At 38.4% G+C, this 18,637-nt stretch overlaps 1 protein-coding gene across 1 annotated transcript in view; it reads left to right on the forward strand.

Moving 5' to 3' along the window:
* The window catches only part of POC1B (POC1 centriolar protein B), a 49,563-nt gene that overhangs the window by 20,085 nt on the left and 10,841 nt on the right, over positions 1-18,637 (forward strand). Inside the window, exon 8 of the mRNA XM_009882615.1 lies at positions 878-964. Coding sequence (XP_009880917.1) covers positions 878-964 — 87 coding nt within the window. The remainder of the gene's footprint in view (positions 1-877; positions 965-18,637) is intronic.

An 18,637-nucleotide genomic window follows, 5' to 3' on the forward strand; every position in this document is an offset into this window, starting at 1 on the left:
CTGAATGCTGGTGGGATTTCTAAGCTGCAGTATAAGACTGAGTGAGGATGCGCCCTAAGTAAGCTACAAGAGTCAGGGGACCAGTGTAACATGAAAAATGGAGTGCTGCATAGTTGTGTATGGAAACCTCCACAAGTGGAGGGTTGCTGCTGTCCTCGGACTGTAAGAAGCTGATTGAGCATCATTGCTAGAAGGCAGTTCTCAAGTCCAGAGTTATCCAGGGCAGTACCCCGCTTCTGCTGGGGACAGTCCTCCTCATGGAAGGAGGAATAGGAAAGGCAGCCTACGACTGCACACACAAGTGATTGATGCTGGAAAGTAAAACTCAAAGGTGATGTTCAGGAGCTGTTATAGTTGTTGTGCACGTGCAAAATAAATTCAAAAGCACCTGCAAGTGACAGTTACAGAGTTGGGAAGTTGTTTGAATACTTCCTACTGTTCAGTGTTTCAGCAGCATCATTGGCCATTTTGTTAATTGCATCCCTTCAGCCTTGGACAGGTTTTGAGTTAGAAAACCCATTTCAAACTAGTACTTGTAACTTATTTTTTATTGTTTTGTCATACAACTGAACTTCTTAATACTTGCACCTCTTGTGATAGGAATTCTCTGAGTTAGTTTTGGGTGATGGATCGTTGTGGAGTATAAATTATATTTCTATAATAAATGTGTATCTGTATTCTCTTTCTGTAATATATGATTGCATTTTACATGGCTGGAGGCTGACATCCTACCTTTATTTTTACAAATTTTAAAGCCTGTTTCCAGTCCTTAGTGAATAGTGGTGCCTTAAAGTAGTAAGTGGTCCTTTTTATTTCAGTCTTATTTTCCTTTCTCCACTGGGGCTGAAATAATAATATTATAATTAATTTTCAACAGGTCAACCCTAGCTTTGATGTGACTAATACACAAACACTTGACCCACCTGTCATAGAGATTAGTTCCTCTTCATCTTTCAGTACTCCGGTAAGTTGCCTTCTGGCGGGGGGAAGGAGGAGGGGAGATAGAGTATAGCTTAGACTAACATGTTGTCAGAAATGTGCTCTTTCTGTCTGTATGAATGACATATATTTTTATAACAATTGTCGATGGCTCAGAGCTCAATATCCTAACTTCTCAAGTTAAGCTTTCTTTCACAGTTCCCAAGGCTAACCAGAAGATGGTGTAATAGCAAAGCTTTCATGTTATACTAGTAATTGTACCCGTATACTAAGCACAAATTCTAATTATATTCCTATGATAATTATATCTAAATAGTACTGTTAAAATTTGTGGCTTATTCTCAAACAATTTTTTGTAATTCTGTCTTTATCTGCAAATAATGGGAAACCTAAAGAATAGTTGCCTCATTGATAAAATTCCAAAAGTGATGTTTTAATTTTTCTCCTTTTAAGGCATCTAGTAGTTCTCTAGGAAGAAAAAAAAAAAAAAAGTAACACATTTTAAGATAGAATCATAGGATTAGATACTTCTGGTGTTAGCTTTTCATATGACATTGGTATGGCATGTGGGAGGAAAGGAAGGCAATGTTTTAACGGTAGTTTCGTAGGAGGAGAAATATGCTCTCCTGGTATGAAATCTAAAAGACATACTGTTCTAGAATTAGGTTAAAATGAGAATTTCTCTTTTAGCACTGAATCTGTTCCTGTGAAGGCATAAATTGTATCTTGAGCAATTTTAGTTACCATAACAAGTGTTTGTGTGGCTGAAGGGTTAATACATGTGAATAGGCAGCAGGTATGGTTCTGCTGTTCTATTTTGTCATGAATGCTTTATGAAAAGGTATGTCGTGAAGGTACTTCATAAGAATTGTTTAAGAGCATGTATTGAACAACATGACACGGATGTCTAAGAGAAATCTTTTCTTCAAAGTAAATATGTAATAACTTTTATTCGAGAGATGATAATTTCATACATTTTTAAGGTTTAGCAGTCGTGTTTTCACAATGGAAGTATGGCTCTTTAAGATAAATCATGTCAAAAGTAATTTGCAGACTTACAGAAATCTCTTTAGTAGGCTTGACAGATAGTGGATTGTGGTGGATATAATTTATTGTCTGCCTAGCACTTTAAAATACTCTGTTTTCATTACTTCCTGATCTTAATACTGATCACAGAATTCAAATGTATAGTTACACTGTAATTCTTTGTTATATAGCTATAAATCTGCCAGTCATTTCATCTCCTTTGTTAATTCTTTTGATATGAGAGCAGTTTATAAAACTTCATTCCCAGAACTCACAGTAGATATAAGCGGACCCACTAGAGACAGCATCCTTTTGATTGCTGGCTGGCTTTACAGTCTTCTTCATTACAAAAATGTTGCTTCAAAATTCATGCCTTCTGACTGTGTCAGTAATCATTACTCTTATTTTCCATTATCTCGATCTCCTGTTCACCATTGATTCTCACCTTTCTGCATCTCAACAGTCGCCATCAGCATCTTTTTTTCCCCCATCTAGCAACATTTCCTTATCCTTGCTACTCAGGCTACAGCCTTAAGGGCAACTACTCTGTCCAACATACCACTGTTGACACAAATACAGAAGCCATTTGCATGTTTTCTCCGCTACTAGCATCCTTCCTTCCCCATAGTAAGTAACACTTTCCCCAACTTCTCCAACCTATCTGGTCTTCCCTACTTTCTAATGTCAACTCATCTTTTAGTGTCATCATCCTGTCCAGTGTCTGCTGCATTACCAGCTTCTGTTGCTTGTGGAATTTATCATCTGTTTCTTAATCAGGCTGGCCTTCCAGTGTCTTTGTGTCTTGTTTCCAAAGGGTTCTGGATCTCAGTGACTTGGGCCTTTTCATCTGAAGCTGGCTTAATTTCCCAAATGTATAGAGAACCTGTCTACAGAGGCTTCATGTATTCATTAAAAAAAAAAACAAACAAATCAACTGGAGAAAGGCAGATGCTGTATTTCTTCCCATCCCACCTTCACTGCCAGATTTCCTCTTGATACTGTTTGTCACTTGAATGATACTATGTTTGTACATTATTTGTGTATGCATGTATGTATGTATTTATTTCTTAATCTTCCTCTAAGTTGACGTTACACAACCTCTAGTCTAATTCGTCCTCCTCCCCCATCCTTCCCGCTGATTCCAACCCTGCTATGTTACTCTTTTTCTACTAGTTATCAAAGACAGTGTCACTGTACACTTATTTATTTATTTATTTATTTCCCTGCAAACTTGTGAAGACCCATCTTAAAGCTGCTTATGGCTTTTTGGTCCTACCTCTACTGGAAGAATGCTGTTCTAATAACTAAAAATCTTTGATCAGGTTGCCAGGTTAATTTACAAATGTCCTGTCTATACGTACTTACTCTTTTTGAAGTGTTTTGCTCTAACTTAAGCAGTTCTGCCCCTCTGATATGTGTAGAGAGAAAAACGCACTCTGCACTTTCATATCTTGTTCAATGTCTTTACCTATGACACATGTAACACAGCAGGGCCCTAAGGGTTATTTACAAAACACCTCGGCAAGTCCCTGAACCACTGGAAGTAGCTAATCAAAGTCATTAATTTTTCTAGGGAAGAAGAGAGGTACAGCCTTTCTGTGCTTCCCTGGGACAAGTAACAACACTGAAGCTTTTGTAGAATCTGTGATGAGTTCCCTAAAGCTCCCTGAAATATCTTCAGGCAGATTGGAAGTCTATACAAAACCTTGTAGGTTTTTTGTGTAATGGCTATCAAAATTCCTAACGGTAAGAAGGCAAACTCCCAGAGATCTTGAGCTACTCCAGGAAATAAGAGAAAATGTTCTCCCTATTGAGAACCTCTTCTTCAGCTACTGGAACTGTGTCCTGTGCTATTGGTCATAGGAAATATGCTATTACTGCCCCTAAGATGACTTGTGACAGAGCACAAAGGTATTCCTTTTCTTCCCTTTTGTAAAGATTTGTTAATATAAATGATACACCAGTATAGATTGAGAGGCATGTCTGAAATCATTGCATCTAACCTCACCCTTAAAACAAGGCCAACTTGGATCAGGTTCCTAAAGGCCTTGTCCAGTTCATGTGTTAATATGTGTAAGGATGGAGATTCCACCACCTCTCTGGGAGGCTTGCTCTAGTGTTTGACTGGTGAAAATATCTTTTTTTTCATAATAAATAGATAGAATTTCCTGTGTTCCAACGTGTCTGTTGCCTCTAATTCTATCACAGTGGTCCTCTAATAAGTGTCTGGCTCTGTCTTCTCTCTATCCACCCATTAGATATTTGAGATGGCAGTAAGATCTCCCTGTATCCTTCCATCTTAAAGCTGAACAAACTTGGTTCTGTGCCTTTTCTTGTTTATCATGTGTTTCAGCCCCCTCACCATCTTGCTCGCCCTCTGCTGGACTTGCTCCAGGATGTCAATGTCTGTCTTGTATTGAGAAGCCCAAAACAGGACACACAACTCCAGATAATTAAGGTGCAGCTAAATATTACTGTCATCTATTCTTGACAACAGTCTGCCTAGAGAAGATTTGAAAAACAAATATTTAAAAATTTAACAATCGTGATTCTTTATAGTGAATTTAAAATACATGTTTAGATATTTTCTTAGTAATTCATGTATATTTTGAGCTTTATCTGTATGAGGAAATACTGGTATTATCTCTTCCTCCCACTCCTCCTCTTCCTTTCAAGGAATTTTAATTTGTTGCTTCATCAAAGCCAACAATCCATAACAACTTCCACACTTAACATGCCTACTCATGTGGATTTTTTAAATTTACTTGTATTTTCTTCCTTCAAAAATTAAGCCAAGATATGCATGTATGAATGTTCTCATAGGGATTTTGCTAGAAAACACTTAAATTAGTAAACTTTCTGAACTCTAAACAACTTAAAGCTGTAAGGCCAGTTCTTTTTGAACATGGTGAAAAACCTGTTTTCATCTCAGATTCACAATGATGCAAATTCCTTGTAAACTTAGTGAAGTCTTCAGTATGGAGCTGCTTTCTTTTGGACTATAATTACAAAAACATTAAGAATTCCCGTCTGTGTATTATTATCGCTAGGAAAATAGCTTTGAATTTGATTCATTTATTCATTTCTCCTATGTGTTACTGAAACGAATATAAAAACAACCTATATTCACAGAATTCACAGAATTGTTAGGGTTGGAAGGGACCTCTGGAGATCATCTAGTCCACCCCTCCTGCCAGAGCAGGGTCACCTACAGCACGTTACACAGGACAGCGTCCAGGCGGGTTTTGAATGTCTCCAGAGTGGGAGACTCCACCACCTCTCTGGGCAGCCTGTTCCAGTGCTCCACTACCCTCAAAGTAAAGAAGTTCCTTCTCATGTTAAGATGGAACTTCCTATGTTCAAGTTTATGCCCATTACCCCTCGTCCTATCACTGGGCGCCACTGAAAAAAGGCTACTCCCATCCCCCTGGCATCCTCCCATTAAGTATTTGTAAGTATTAATAAGATCCCCCCTCAATCTTCTTTTCTCTAGACTAAAGAGACCCAAGTCCCTCAGCCTTTCCTCATAAGAAAGGTGCTCCAGTCCCCTAATCATCTTTGTTGCCCTTTGCTGGACCCTCTCCAGCAGTTCCCTGTCTTTCTTGAACTGGGGAGCCCAGAACTGGACACAGTACTCCAGATGCGGTCTCACCAGGGCAGAGTAGAGGGGGAGGACCTCCCTCGACCTGCTGGCCACACTCTTCTTGATGCACCCCAGGATGCCATTCGCCTTCTTGGCCGCCAGGGCACATTGCTGGCTCATGGTCATCCTGTTGTCCACCAGGACTCCCAGGTCCCTCTCCACAGAGCTGCTCTCCAGGAGGTCAGCCCCCAACCTGTACTGGTGCATGGGGTTATTCCTCCCCAGGTGCAGTACCCTACACTTACCCTTGTTGAAGGGTATATATGCTTCACTAACTGGTATTTGCGTAATGCCCTGACTTTTCCAATGGTAAGAGCCTGCATGTGTTGCAGTTATTAAAAATTAGGTGTGTTCTCACCTTTTACACTCTGAAAATGTTCACTGAATTGGGGTCAAGATTTGGGGGCTGGGGGTGGCGTTTCTTTCTCCTTTCTATCTCATTGAAGCCTCTGAAAGCATTGAAAGCATTTCTGCCTCTCTCCTACCCCTTCTTTTCCGTGTGTCAAGCAGCTTAATAATGCCTTTTTCTGAACTGTTGAAATGGAAAAATTGGACATCTTGTTTCCCTTTGGGACTGTTTCCTCCTGTTCTATCCTCTGGTTTTACTTTTAGTTTTGAGGGAGGTTGGTTGTGGTGGTTTGGGGTTTTTTTTGGTGGTTTTTTTTTTTTTTTTTTTCTTCCCCTCCCTGAGTCTGTAAGGCAATACATTGGTAACCTCCGGTCCCTGATAAGCTGTTGGGAACAAGGGAAAGTTGATGATGTCTCGGTAGTTTTTACTGACAGCAGCAGGAAGTCACTGTAGAGGCTCTCTAATGTTCCATCCCCTGACCTTGCTCATGTAAACAGGATTTGGAGGAAGCAAAGCAATGTACTGTAATCTGGAAGTCAGAGTGTCTGTGCTGGCTGGGAGATGTTTGCTGTTCTTTCTCTTCCAGTGCTAGTTAACACTAAAACCAAGACATGTTTATTGTTCATTTACAGTACAATTTCTACAAAGTTAAGACTGGATTAATTATTGGAATGGGAAAGGTAAGGACTGTTCCTGTTTGTAGCAAAAGGAACATGCTATGTTTTAAAATAGAAAGTGACCAAATAAATTCTCCCAGCCCCCCAACTTGTAACATATGTGAAAGCAAATAAGAGCATGTGCAGCTTTTATTCCTCAAGGTAAGACATTGTTAGTTTGGCTGTACTGCATTTGTAGTGAGTATCTTGATGCAAAAAGTAGAAAAATCTGTACTGTCACTGCTTCCCCAGTACATATTTCAGGGTTTAGGTATTTTTGACACATTTTTTTTCCATCTTTATTTAGAGTACAACAAAAAAACCCAACACCAAAAACAACCTAAAAACCACGTCATGTATTTCACAAAGACAGCAATTATGAATGCAAAATTTGCATCTATTCTTCTATCTATGTACATGAAGGTTTACACAACTATTCTTCCTCGTGGGAACTTATTTTGAAAAGATCTTGGAGTAATGTCTCCTCCTTGGATGGCTTAACACAACTCCAGAATCCCGTAGAAGATGACAAAAGAAATTTTATCTCAAAAGCTAAAAACACTGCATCTTTTCCTTACCATACAACTTCAGATTTATTCTGATATACATCCTTTATTGGCTCCAGCCTTACATGAAAATAAACACCAACTGTCTTCAGTGAGGTTAAGGGGAGGGGAAAAGGAAGAAAGGAAAGAATAGGAATTTTATATATAGCTCATCTCTGGGGCCCAAGTCCAATTCAGAAGAGAACAGCCCGTAGAGCGCAACTTGTATGGCACTTCACTGTGCACAGTATTTACCCTTACTGCTTGTTGTAGTTCATCTGAAAACAGCATTCCGTAGTTCATGAATATCAAGTTTTCTTGGGACCTCGGTCATTTAGCCTTTCACTTAAACTCTGTTCATTGCATGATACTCATGATACTCATACATTTATTTTTTCTACCAAAGGAGAGTTCTGACACTATCACTTTGAAAGGAACACTGGAATCATTGTCCTCTTTAAAAAAAAAATAAGGGGGGGGGGGGGGAATGTCTTGCTTGTGTTCCTTGTCCAACACTCAGTTGCCAATTAGACTGAGCTCTGCATCGAGGAGTGATCCCACCAGCAGAAGAGCTTCAAGGAAAAATTGGTGGTTCCCAGCTTCTCCCATCACCTTACCTTCCTTACTCCCAGACAGAGAAATAAGAAAGGCTGCTGCCTGAACAGCTATGGATTTTTTTTCATATACTGCCATTCTTCTGTTTACCGGTAAATGCATATTTGAACGAACTGCCAACTCCATGGCTTGAATTCCAAATCACAAACACAGAATGAAATTAGGGAATAATGCGAAGAAATCCTGTTTCTCCAAAGTTGTGAGCACAGACCTTTCCACTCGTTGCAAGCTATGCAGGTACAGTGTGTGGATCTGAGGGAAGAGAACAGGCTGCCTTCTCCTCACAGCTTTGCAGCTAAACACATTCAGCTGCTCTCAGGCAAGGAAAATCTCCCATCCCTCCTAGAGGCTACACCTAAATCCATCTGGAACAGCCACGAGGCGGTAGAGACACGTTTTCTCTTGCCCAGCTAAGGGCCTTCCTAAGAAGGTATGGCGTATATGAACAAAATGGATCATCTTCTGTCACAAGTGCCAGAAGGGTGAAGTGGTTGGGGAACTGAATAGTGAATTTCTAAACTTGCATTTTAAGCCTCTGTGGACATGCAGGCGTGTTTAAACAAATTTGTGTGCTTAATCTTAAAAGCAATATGCTTTGATACTACTAGCATCAAATAACACTTAAAGATCAGATACATGAAGGTGAACTCAATATTTGTAATAAAAGAAGAATATGATCCAAATGGCCCTTGCGTTTTGCAGTAATGCTATTCTAACACAGCGTGTAACTGCTGGTTTACGAGGAGAGAACAGGAAATGTGTTGTGCCGCTACATAATTAGGTAATAATACATGTCTTGATGTTCCTTAATAGGCTTCATTATATTCTTTGAGTGAGCTGGAGCTTGAGAGAAAGTCAAGTTTTCATTGGAGACCGAATTCTGAATTTGGGTACTAGAGAGTGCAAGAATATAATATTTCCTATGCTATTTTTAGCCTGCTTTCCTGAGGAAATGTACCTTATGAGATTGTACTGTTTATTTGTCTGTCTCTGTCCTATCTCCGTAATTTTTGAATCAAATAGTTGGTGGTTTTTTTTGTTTTTGTTTTTTTTTTAACCAAGTTTGGAAATAAGCAGTTAGTACAGTACAGAAATATTAGTGCTGCATCTAAGAGAAAAAAAAAAAAAAAACAAAAAACCAAACAAACAAAAAAAACCAACCCCAAAACAGCCAGTGGGATGTGACACTGAATTTACTGATACTGGACTAGGAATGGACTAGCTACTGGTGACCTGCCCTGCAAGTGTCACAGCATATACGGAGGAGGGAGCTTGAGTTACTGTAGGATAGGAAGCTCAGGACAGGGACCTAACAGGAAAAAAATCTACATCACCCCACCCCCTGCCATGTAAAGGATTAAGCTTCAATATTGTGTTTCCTCACAAGGCAGTTTGTTTAATTATGTTGTCTTTCCCCATAGTGACTTTATTAAGAGATGCTATTGCTGGACTATTGGCACTGTTTTGTAAGATCACTGGCTTGCTGTAGATGACTCTTAGAACCGGCAATATTTTACTTTGTATAGGGTCTTACTCATGGCAACAGTGAAATGCTTCAGGAATGCTTTTCAGGTTGAGCTGCGTCTGTATATTGTTCCTTTAGCAAATCAGCACATTTCTGGGAACTAGAGGGATGGAAGTTCCAGGTATTATTTCTGTTTCAACTTCCTGAGGTACTGTATGTGTACGCTCTGACCTTGTCTGCCCAAGCAGTGTTTTCCCCCTCTCTCTCTGGCTGGGAATCCAAGCTGTATTCACAGTTCTCACAGCTGATTCTGCGGCGCGCAGAAAATGCCCGACAGCTATCAGCCCACACATCCAATAACAACTGGTTCCTTCCTCTTCCTGGGGAAGAGTAACATCCTCTGAGAAGAAGCATCCCCTGAGGAATGCAGGAACAGCAGCAAGCCTTTCACACAGGAAATTACTACTGTAGCACTTGGAGAAAAGTGTTTCTGTCACTTGGATTGTCAGTCTGTAATGAGCTTCCTGCTAACCTAGATGATGATTTACTACTGATCTAAATGCCATTTGTGAGTCATTTAGCTTAATGGACATTAATGAAGTCAGCATTCAGTAGCTCTGCGACTCTGTAAACACCTGTTTTAATTTTTTTTCATGCCGTAGCACAAGTTAAGTTTTGAACTTCTTGAATGGGACTTTAATAATTCTGAGATTGCACATTTTGTGGGGCTGAGAAGCAAAGGAATGTTTATAGATTACTTCATAGTGTGTGACTCTTAGAGAAGGTTGCAAGGTTTTATTTTTGTTTATCTTAAGTTGGATAATAAAGCTGAGCTACAGATCAAGCATGTCAGAAAACAAGATGCTAAAGCTAAAATACTGCCCTTGAATTACCCTTTGTTCTTAAATACTACTGGAGTCTAAGTTTAGTGCAGTATGCTTGCAACTGTGTGGTAGAACCTTGAATATAAAATGAAATATAGAGAGAGATATATAACCGTTGTGGTATTCAAAATGGTTAATGCAAGTATGTTACAAAAACAAACACTTTAATGCTGTTTAAATCTTTTCTTACGTTTCCTAAATGACAGTGCTTGAACAAGTGCTAGCAAATTCTATTTATCACTTAGATTACAGTGATATCTAAACCCAGAGGGTGCTTTCTGCCTAAAAGCTTGTTTGAGTGTTTTCCAAATATATCAATTGTTCTAATGCAACACATCTGTCCTTGCAAACCTCGCTGCATTACTATCTAGTTTGCTGTACGAGATGTAGTTACTTGCTTCATGTGAGATAATGGAAACACTGAGTCAGATGCAAAAATTTCATAGGTTGCTTAAAACAAGACTGAGACTTTTCAAATAAAATTCAGTACCGAGGGCAAAAATGCTCCTTCATCAGGTAGATGTTTGATAGAGAAAAAAATTTTGAAAGCATCTTGGCTTGTATCTTCCACCAGAATAGTTTTGGGGTCTGAAATTAGGTAGGACAATGCTAGAGAATAATTTCGCAGTCATTTTAACTTAACGACTGTTTTTGTCTGGTTAATTCCATCCAAGTCAATTCTGTGATCTGCTCAGCTATATAAACACTAATACCAGCACAAAGCAAACAATGAGGGGAAAATTACTTGGATATTAAGCAGGAGATTAGTGCTGTCTGTAACCTACCTGAGGTTGACGATGTCCATGAAGCCACGTATCCAATGTGATTGTGCTATAACATATACAGATGTGTTACATGCATGACACATCTGAACATGATTTTTCTTAAGATGCAATGGAAACATAAGAGCAAAGGGGGTGGTAGTAATGGATTCCTTTTGTTCAGGCTGTAGGTGTGTTGGATTCAGTTATTTTTTCAGCATAAGAGGATTCAGCTTGCTTTCTTCTGCCTGCATGGCTGTAACCTAAACAGCAGGTAACCGAGACAGAGGCTGGATGGAGGCACCTCCATCCTTCGTTCTTGAATTTGAAACACTGCAAAGTAAAAGCTGAAAGTATATGGCATTAGAGGAAGACAAGTGAGAAGCAGTCCATGGTTAGTGATTAGGGTGTTCTTCTGGAAGAGAAACACTGGATTCTATTGCCCTTATGCATTTTGCAATAAATAGTTGGGGGGGTGGGGGGTGGGAGGAAGTAGGAGCTGTGTGACTGCCACCATAAATGGAGATACATGGCATCACTGTTCTGAAGAGCTGTACTTTTTTTGTTTTGTTTGTTTGTTTTTTTAATTTCCTCATAGTATGGTACTCTGGTTGTAGCAGCTTGGGTTGGTGCAACAGAGAGAGGGAGGGATAGATAGATGCTGTCCTCTGGCATGTTCTGGGAGATTGTGCTTCCCGAATACCAAGATATCAGTTCCGCACTGCACATCAGATACCTGAAGCACAGGTATGGTAATGCAACTCTGATTTGACTATTGCAGTATTCTTATTGTAGAGGAAGACCCCTTTCTTGACACAGATTTAAGAGAATTAATTACTTTATCCTTAACCTATTCTTACATAAACTAGTATCAAATGTTCCTCACTGAAAAGATTACTCTTCCAAGCCGTGATTCATTCGTATAGGTGTTTTCCCATTTCTTACACATCTCTTTGGACAGGAATTCTGTCCATTCTTCTGATTTTTGCCAGTGTAGTGTAACAGTAGAATACTACTTGCTCAATACTTTCAGCTAATTATAACTACATGTAAGAAGTTACTGTAATTCTTCACTCAATAACCTTATCACATCAAAATTTTATCATTTCACTCAGTTATACATTATGTCATTGGAATTCTTTTCAACACCTCTGCTTTCTAGAGTGTCTTCATCTCGGAGATCTTTCATGTGTATATAAAGTTGTATTTGGACAGCTGAATAAATTCAGATTGCCAAGTAACCCTGACTATTTTTGTAGTTTCCAGTATGCCTTTTTGTGTCATCTGTAAACTTGATCTTCCACATCACTGGTATGTTTTTTCATGGGACTGAAACAAGAACAGATTTCAGCAGAATCACTGAAACCGGCATAATTCTATAGTAACCTTCTGATTTAATTGTTTTTGAAGAAACAGTAGCTAGATAATTGACTTCATACTGCATTGCAACCTAAAATGTGTTAATTAAAATTGTAGTGTGCATATTATGGATTTTTTTTTTAAAAAGTACTTTTATCAGGAACAGTTTGACTAAATATTTCACTAGAGAGGTCTTCAGTTTGACAGACCATTCCTTTTCTTTCTCAAACCGTATTGATTTGCTTGACGTTATGCCTTAAATCTTTGCTATATATGTCCTAAATAAACTTTTCAGTGTTTTTCCCTGACACATTTCTCAAGCTGACTGTGACCTGTGACCACACAGTTATCCTGTTTATCCTTTCTAACTGCTGATGGAATGTCAGCTTCGCCACTCCCCTGGTATTTCTCCATTATTCCAGGATATATTAAAAATCAACATCATTGCCTTACTTGTTAAGTTATTTCAAAACCATTGAGTTCAAACTATGTAACCCAGGAATTAAAAATATTTACATACAGTGTAAATTGTTTAACGGTCTTTTTTGCTACGGTTTGAATAAAAGTATTTTGCCAGAAATGCAATTACAGCATTTATTATCTTCTGAAATGGAAGATAAAAATACTTCATTAACTATTTTAAAAAATTTCTGCATCACTCTCTAACACCTCTAGCTAATGTATAGCTCTAAGTATGCCATTGCTAGGACTACTTTTGTTCCTGATATTTGTAAAGTACAAATAATCCTTGACTGACAGAAATAATGTAGCCTAGCTTCCTACAAATCTGCTTCACAGCTGACTGTAATGTTTTATTTGAAGCTTTTCCCTTGCTTTGAGGTAATTATAAGTTCTGTTTCTCTTGTATGCATTCTCTGGTCTTCAATAATGTGTAAACTTATGCCAGAGCCTTTCTCCCAGTGGGATTACTTACTGATTTCTCTTCTTTAGCTGGCAATATAGCCTCAGGAAACTTGTATGAAGTCGGCTCTCTCTAGGCTATCTATTTCTCCATCAGACCCTCTTAAATCTGCAACAAGTTCAAAACTTAAAAGTGAGGTGTGGGGACCAGCAGACGAAAATGATAGTCTCAGCATTGTTTCCTTAGGAAAGTGGGCTAAAATGTCCTTTTTATTGTTCCTAATTCTCATGGCTGTAGAGGTTTTGCTGAAATTTTAATTATCCTGATCAGCTGTGTTTCGTCACCTCTAGTTTATGGTCACTTGTATTATTCTGCCTTGTACAGTGGTAAAAAGCAACAGTATATTTAATCTATGAAGGCTCTAAATCCCCAACAGGAATTTGGCATTTAGGACTGGAATGGCAGCTGTTGATCTGGGTTTATAGTGCCAACTGCTTTCATTTTTATTGTCATTTTAACATCGTGTGGAGTGTGGCACACAGTAGGGATATACCTTCTTCCGTATCCCATTGAGTGTGGCATCTCCACATCTTGACTTAGACCACTACCTGTCATAACTGATACTATACAATTGATTACATGCTGGTTAGCTTTTCTATGCATTTGCAAGCACACAGTCAGCCTTAATCAAAGGAAATTAATGAAGGGAACATAACAGTATGATATTCTGTTTTACATGTCTTTTAGCATAGTTGTGTTTTTATTTCTTATCTAGACCCCAGTGGATAGTATTTAATGCAGTTTTTCATTAATGCTAACTTAGCGAAGTATTTAAATATTATTTATATCTTTATATATTTTTCTTTCAATTCAGTTATGTCCCTAATCCAACTCTAACCTGTACAACCAAACTATTTAGAGAAATGTGCTTTACTTTCAAAGAAAATGCCACGTGGCTGTGAGCACAAGGGAGTACAAGCACATCTCAGAATCTGAGCTACTGTTCTTAGCAGGAGTATCTTATATGTAAGTGTCGCGCACTTAACTTGATTGACCTCTAGAAAAGATTTGTGTTAACATTGCCCATTATTATTATTAGAAATTATTTTCCTTAAGATGCAGGGACATAGATGACAAGGAGTGCCAGTGATGCTGTGTTTTCATTAGAGTATGGGAAATGATACTTCCTCTTGTGCTTTGTGTGGACCTAGTTCCATAAATTCTTGCTATCGTGAGGCTGCTGCTGGTGATAATAAAATACCAAAGTAATCTTCCTTTTGGAAGTTTTAAAGATCATAGTATTAGTAGAAATAAGTGATTTATTTTTTTTTTTCTAAAAACAGAAAAGTTGTAGTGAGACTGCAATTTAGTCATCATTACAAAGCAAGAGGGCTTTAATTTGAATCCATGGTGATTCTTAACAAAATCTCCATTCTGTTGCTTGGTAAAGCATCTCAGACCTCAATGCCAAAGAAATGGCAAGCAGGAATATAATAAAAGTTTCCTGTTTCTCTTTGTCCTGGTCTAACCAGAGGACCAGATTTCCAGAACAGATGTGTGGTGGTTTATTGAGATATAGTGACATGATCAAGTTCTACCCTTGTGCTTCAGCTCCACGTTGTACGTGTACTGTGGCTTTCAGTCCTACTTGTGGAACATACTGATGCTCCTCTTTTGGCTGCCAGTGTGTTTAATCACGTTAAAAGGATGTTCCTTTACACCAAAAAGAAACAGTTGATGATGTAGATTAATTTTTTTGGCTGCTCAAAACACACAATACACAACAATACACACAGTTTAAAAGCTTTGCATGTTACAAGGGACAGAGCTGGAGTTTATTTCTGTTCTAAAGTAGTAAGTTTGCAAGGTGCTTTATATAAGTGTGTGTACCCGTATATATACGGAATATGTCCACGTATATACATACACACATAGAAAATGTTATATAAGTAAAATACATATCTAAAAGTATATATAGCCTTTTATATATATATATATACTTATATTCTAAGGGGATATTTCTTTGTGTGTATATATACTTTTTTTTTTAGTGCCCTATGTACTGTAACGCTATTTTTTTTGAAAAATCACAGCCTACATTATTATTTTCTACTTATATGTTAAATGGAGAGATGTGCCAATCCGTAGTGATCCTGTTCTTCAGAACCTCTCTGTGCCAAAGATGCTACACTTTGCTGAATGAAGGAGTAAGCATTGGTCTTGTTTCTTGTGAGTTGTGTATCTGCTTGTACTACCTCAGCTTTTCTGGTCATGTAAGCATCACTACAGAGAACGGAAACTGTAAGTAAAGTTTTCTCTTGTACCAAGAAAGAGTCATAAGGTGTGACAGCGATTGGATCTGGAACAAAGTTGTCAATTGTTGTGGACACTAGACCGGGTTGCTTCCCTTCTGCTGTGTTTGCCAGCTGCCTCTCTGCAGCTCATTGGCATCGGAATCCTATAAGAATCACGAGGCAGAGCTTCCTTAAGTTGTTGGCCTCGTAGCATTTTGCTGCTGAGAGAGGCAGGAGTTCGTACTAGATTTATTTATTTTTTTCCCCCTCTTCTTTTGGGTTGGCAGGGAGGAAAAGCTGACTGCAAAGTAGCCAGCTGTGTCACATCTCTAATAATATGAATCAGGATCTTATGGATTAAGATATTCTCAGACAAAGAACGAAGAAAAAAAGGGGCTTTCTCCCAGCATCATTTGCAGAACTGGAGCACAAACCCATAAGTTTTAGCTAACTGATTTTGTTATTTGTTTATGCATATTTATTTTAACAAAAGTTAACGAGATTGTGGATGTGAGCACTGTGGTATTAACAGCATCTGTTGAAGCAGAAGTGGGAAGGTTTTTATACTTTACTTGGCTAGAACATAATCTGTATAAACTAAGTTTTGTCCATACTTGTGCTTTCTTTTAAATTTAAATAAATAAATAAATACTTATAGAAGAAATTCACTGTCGGAGATGATGTCAGCTCCAAAATAAGAGATTGCTCATTGAGAATGGTATAGATGCAAACTCCTTCTCGTACCTGAGGACCGGATTCAGTGACTAAGACCTCTTCTAGTAGTATGTTCCTGTGAAATTTAAGAATAACAAATGCTCGTGGAGTTGTAACTCACTGAGTTGGACACCATCCCTACCCTTCCCTCTGCCCCGACTACCCAAATTCAGTCAGAGTGGTGCTGCCATTTATCCCATGCTGACAGTTAGTCACCTCCAATGGTTTGTTAATTTTTGCCACTTTAGGTAGGAAGAAATTGGCTAAAATACAAATACCAAGTGTCAAATAAGGAGAAGATAAAACTTTAGAGCCTGGTAGCTAACGAATTGCTTGAGCAATGAAACCCACTCTCTCAGTTTATCACAGAGATTTTTTTTTTTAATTGAATTCTGTAAATTTAATGAACTGGCAGAACTGCAGAACATATTCTTAAATCAGTAAGGTGTTTATTTTGGTTTCCTCAAAATTCCAACTGTCGCAGCCCAATAGTGGGAGAAAATTATGAAGCATTTCAAAATAAAGCTATTATTGGCAACCTTAATGCTTTAACTATAATTTTTATCGTTGTTGAATTCCTTTTTTAATACTGCCAAGCAGAACCTATCTACCTACCAATCTTATGTGCCAACACATTTAGCATTTTGATTGGTGCTGAACAATGTGTGTATTTTGACAGAAGTTTGTAATGGAACACTAATTAAAATAAATGATTTTTCAAGAGTATAACAGGCATGTCAGACCACTCCACAGTTAACATTTCTTGGATATTTGTGTGCAATTCTCAAATTTCTCAGTTTCTGCAGTTCCCTAATTTGATTCCTATCACAGTAAATTGTAAAACTCAACTGACTTAAGCACAAAGCTATGCTAGTGCTGCTAAAGCAATTTTTGAAAATCCCACCTCTGAACTAAGCTCAGCAGCTCCGAGTATTGTTTTTACCTGGATAAATTGGACAGCTTGTCCAAACCTTCAGCGTATTACTAATGCTGTGCACTGAAATAGCTCCGTGTAGACTTCTGCTTCTTTCTCCGGGAATTAAATGAAACCTAAGAAAAGCAGATAAATTTGACTTCTCAAAGAAAATTTTGAAGCTTCATTTTATCCTTATGGGACTTTTCTGTGACACTATTGGTAAAATATTTGGTGTCCTTGTCAAACCCTTCTTCATCATCCATTATCGGTGTAACATTTCATTAACAGAAGCCTTGGTCAAATATTCCTTTATTGCATAGTAAAATGTTAAACTGTTTTTTTTTTTTACTTTTTTTTTTTTATCTGTTACATAGTAAAATATTTTTTCCTGGCTATAGTCAGGGGATTTCAGCTCCAAGCTGTGAAATCTTGGACATCTTGTCTTTATTTTTATTTTTTTTTTAACTAATAGTAGCATCTGGCTTTTTGGCAAAGTCTTCAAGCAATTGCGCTGGCCCTGTTGGATTTGACTTTGGAACTCGACTATGCTGTATTGCTACCTTAGTTTCTAGTGCTTTTTACTCCTTGATGTTTCCTTGTAAATAATTTGGAGGAGACTGTTTTCTCCATAGAAGTAGGAGTCAAATGCCAATGGTATTGCCAAGAGCCACCCGGTCAAGTGGTATACCCTCTTGTTGTTACCCCTGCTCTGAAGGGAAGTCAAAGCTGTCAGATCTCAGCTAACAAGAGAATATTTCTCTGTGAAATCTTTGTGTGGACACCCTGCACCTCCTAGCATCCCCTAACAGGGAAGGCAAGCTGGGTTTGTCTATGCAACAAACTTTTGTTGGCACGAGTTATGTTGGTATGAAGTACCAAAATAAAAGAAAATTCATACCATAGCACTGATGCTGTTATCCTGACAAAAACCATTGGTACAGGTGCAGCTGTTCCAACAGAAAGGACCTTCTGTTGGTTTTGCCTACAACCTTGAAAGAAGGTTGTGTGTAGATACGTATGAGTATATACTTATGTACGGGCTTGGCAAAAAGATCTTGTGTGCTCCTTCTACAGCAGGGGGCTCTGCTAATGTAGTATGTGGATGTGCACGAAGGCTCTGAAGCATAGACAGCTCTATGCTGGTTCTCCTGTGCAACAGCCTCCCACCCTTGTGAAGCACTAGCGCCCTGGTCTGTGCAGGGACTGCAGCTCTTCTCAGCTCTCTACAGGGTTTGGGAGAAGGTTACTCACGTCCTTCAATCCGTGTCCTTGCCCTGGCAGAGTCTGTCTTTTCAGGGATTTTGTCTTCACTAAGTTTTTGTTCATTCTTATTGAGGGGTGGGGTTTAAGACAGAAGTGTGTTCCCTTAGCTCTTCTCATTTACAAACAGCGTAACTCGATCAAGGTCAGTTTTGCCCCAACGGGTTAAGTATGTGACGCTTATCGAAGAGAAATCAATTACATATTGTAAAATATATGAATTAGTTTGAAAAATTAAACTTAAGAAAAATGGCTTTGGTTTGGTTTTCCTGGGAGTAAACATGCCTTCAAGAATGAGAAATTCCTTTGGGTTTGTTGAACAATCTCTTGTCATTTTAAATTCATTTTG

Source organism: Charadrius vociferus, unplaced genomic scaffold (genome assembly GCF_000708025.1).
Source record: "Charadrius vociferus isolate BGI_N301 unplaced genomic scaffold, ASM70802v2 scaffold72, whole genome shotgun sequence".
Lineage (NCBI taxonomy): Eukaryota > Metazoa > Chordata > Aves > Charadriiformes > Charadriidae > Charadrius > Charadrius vociferus.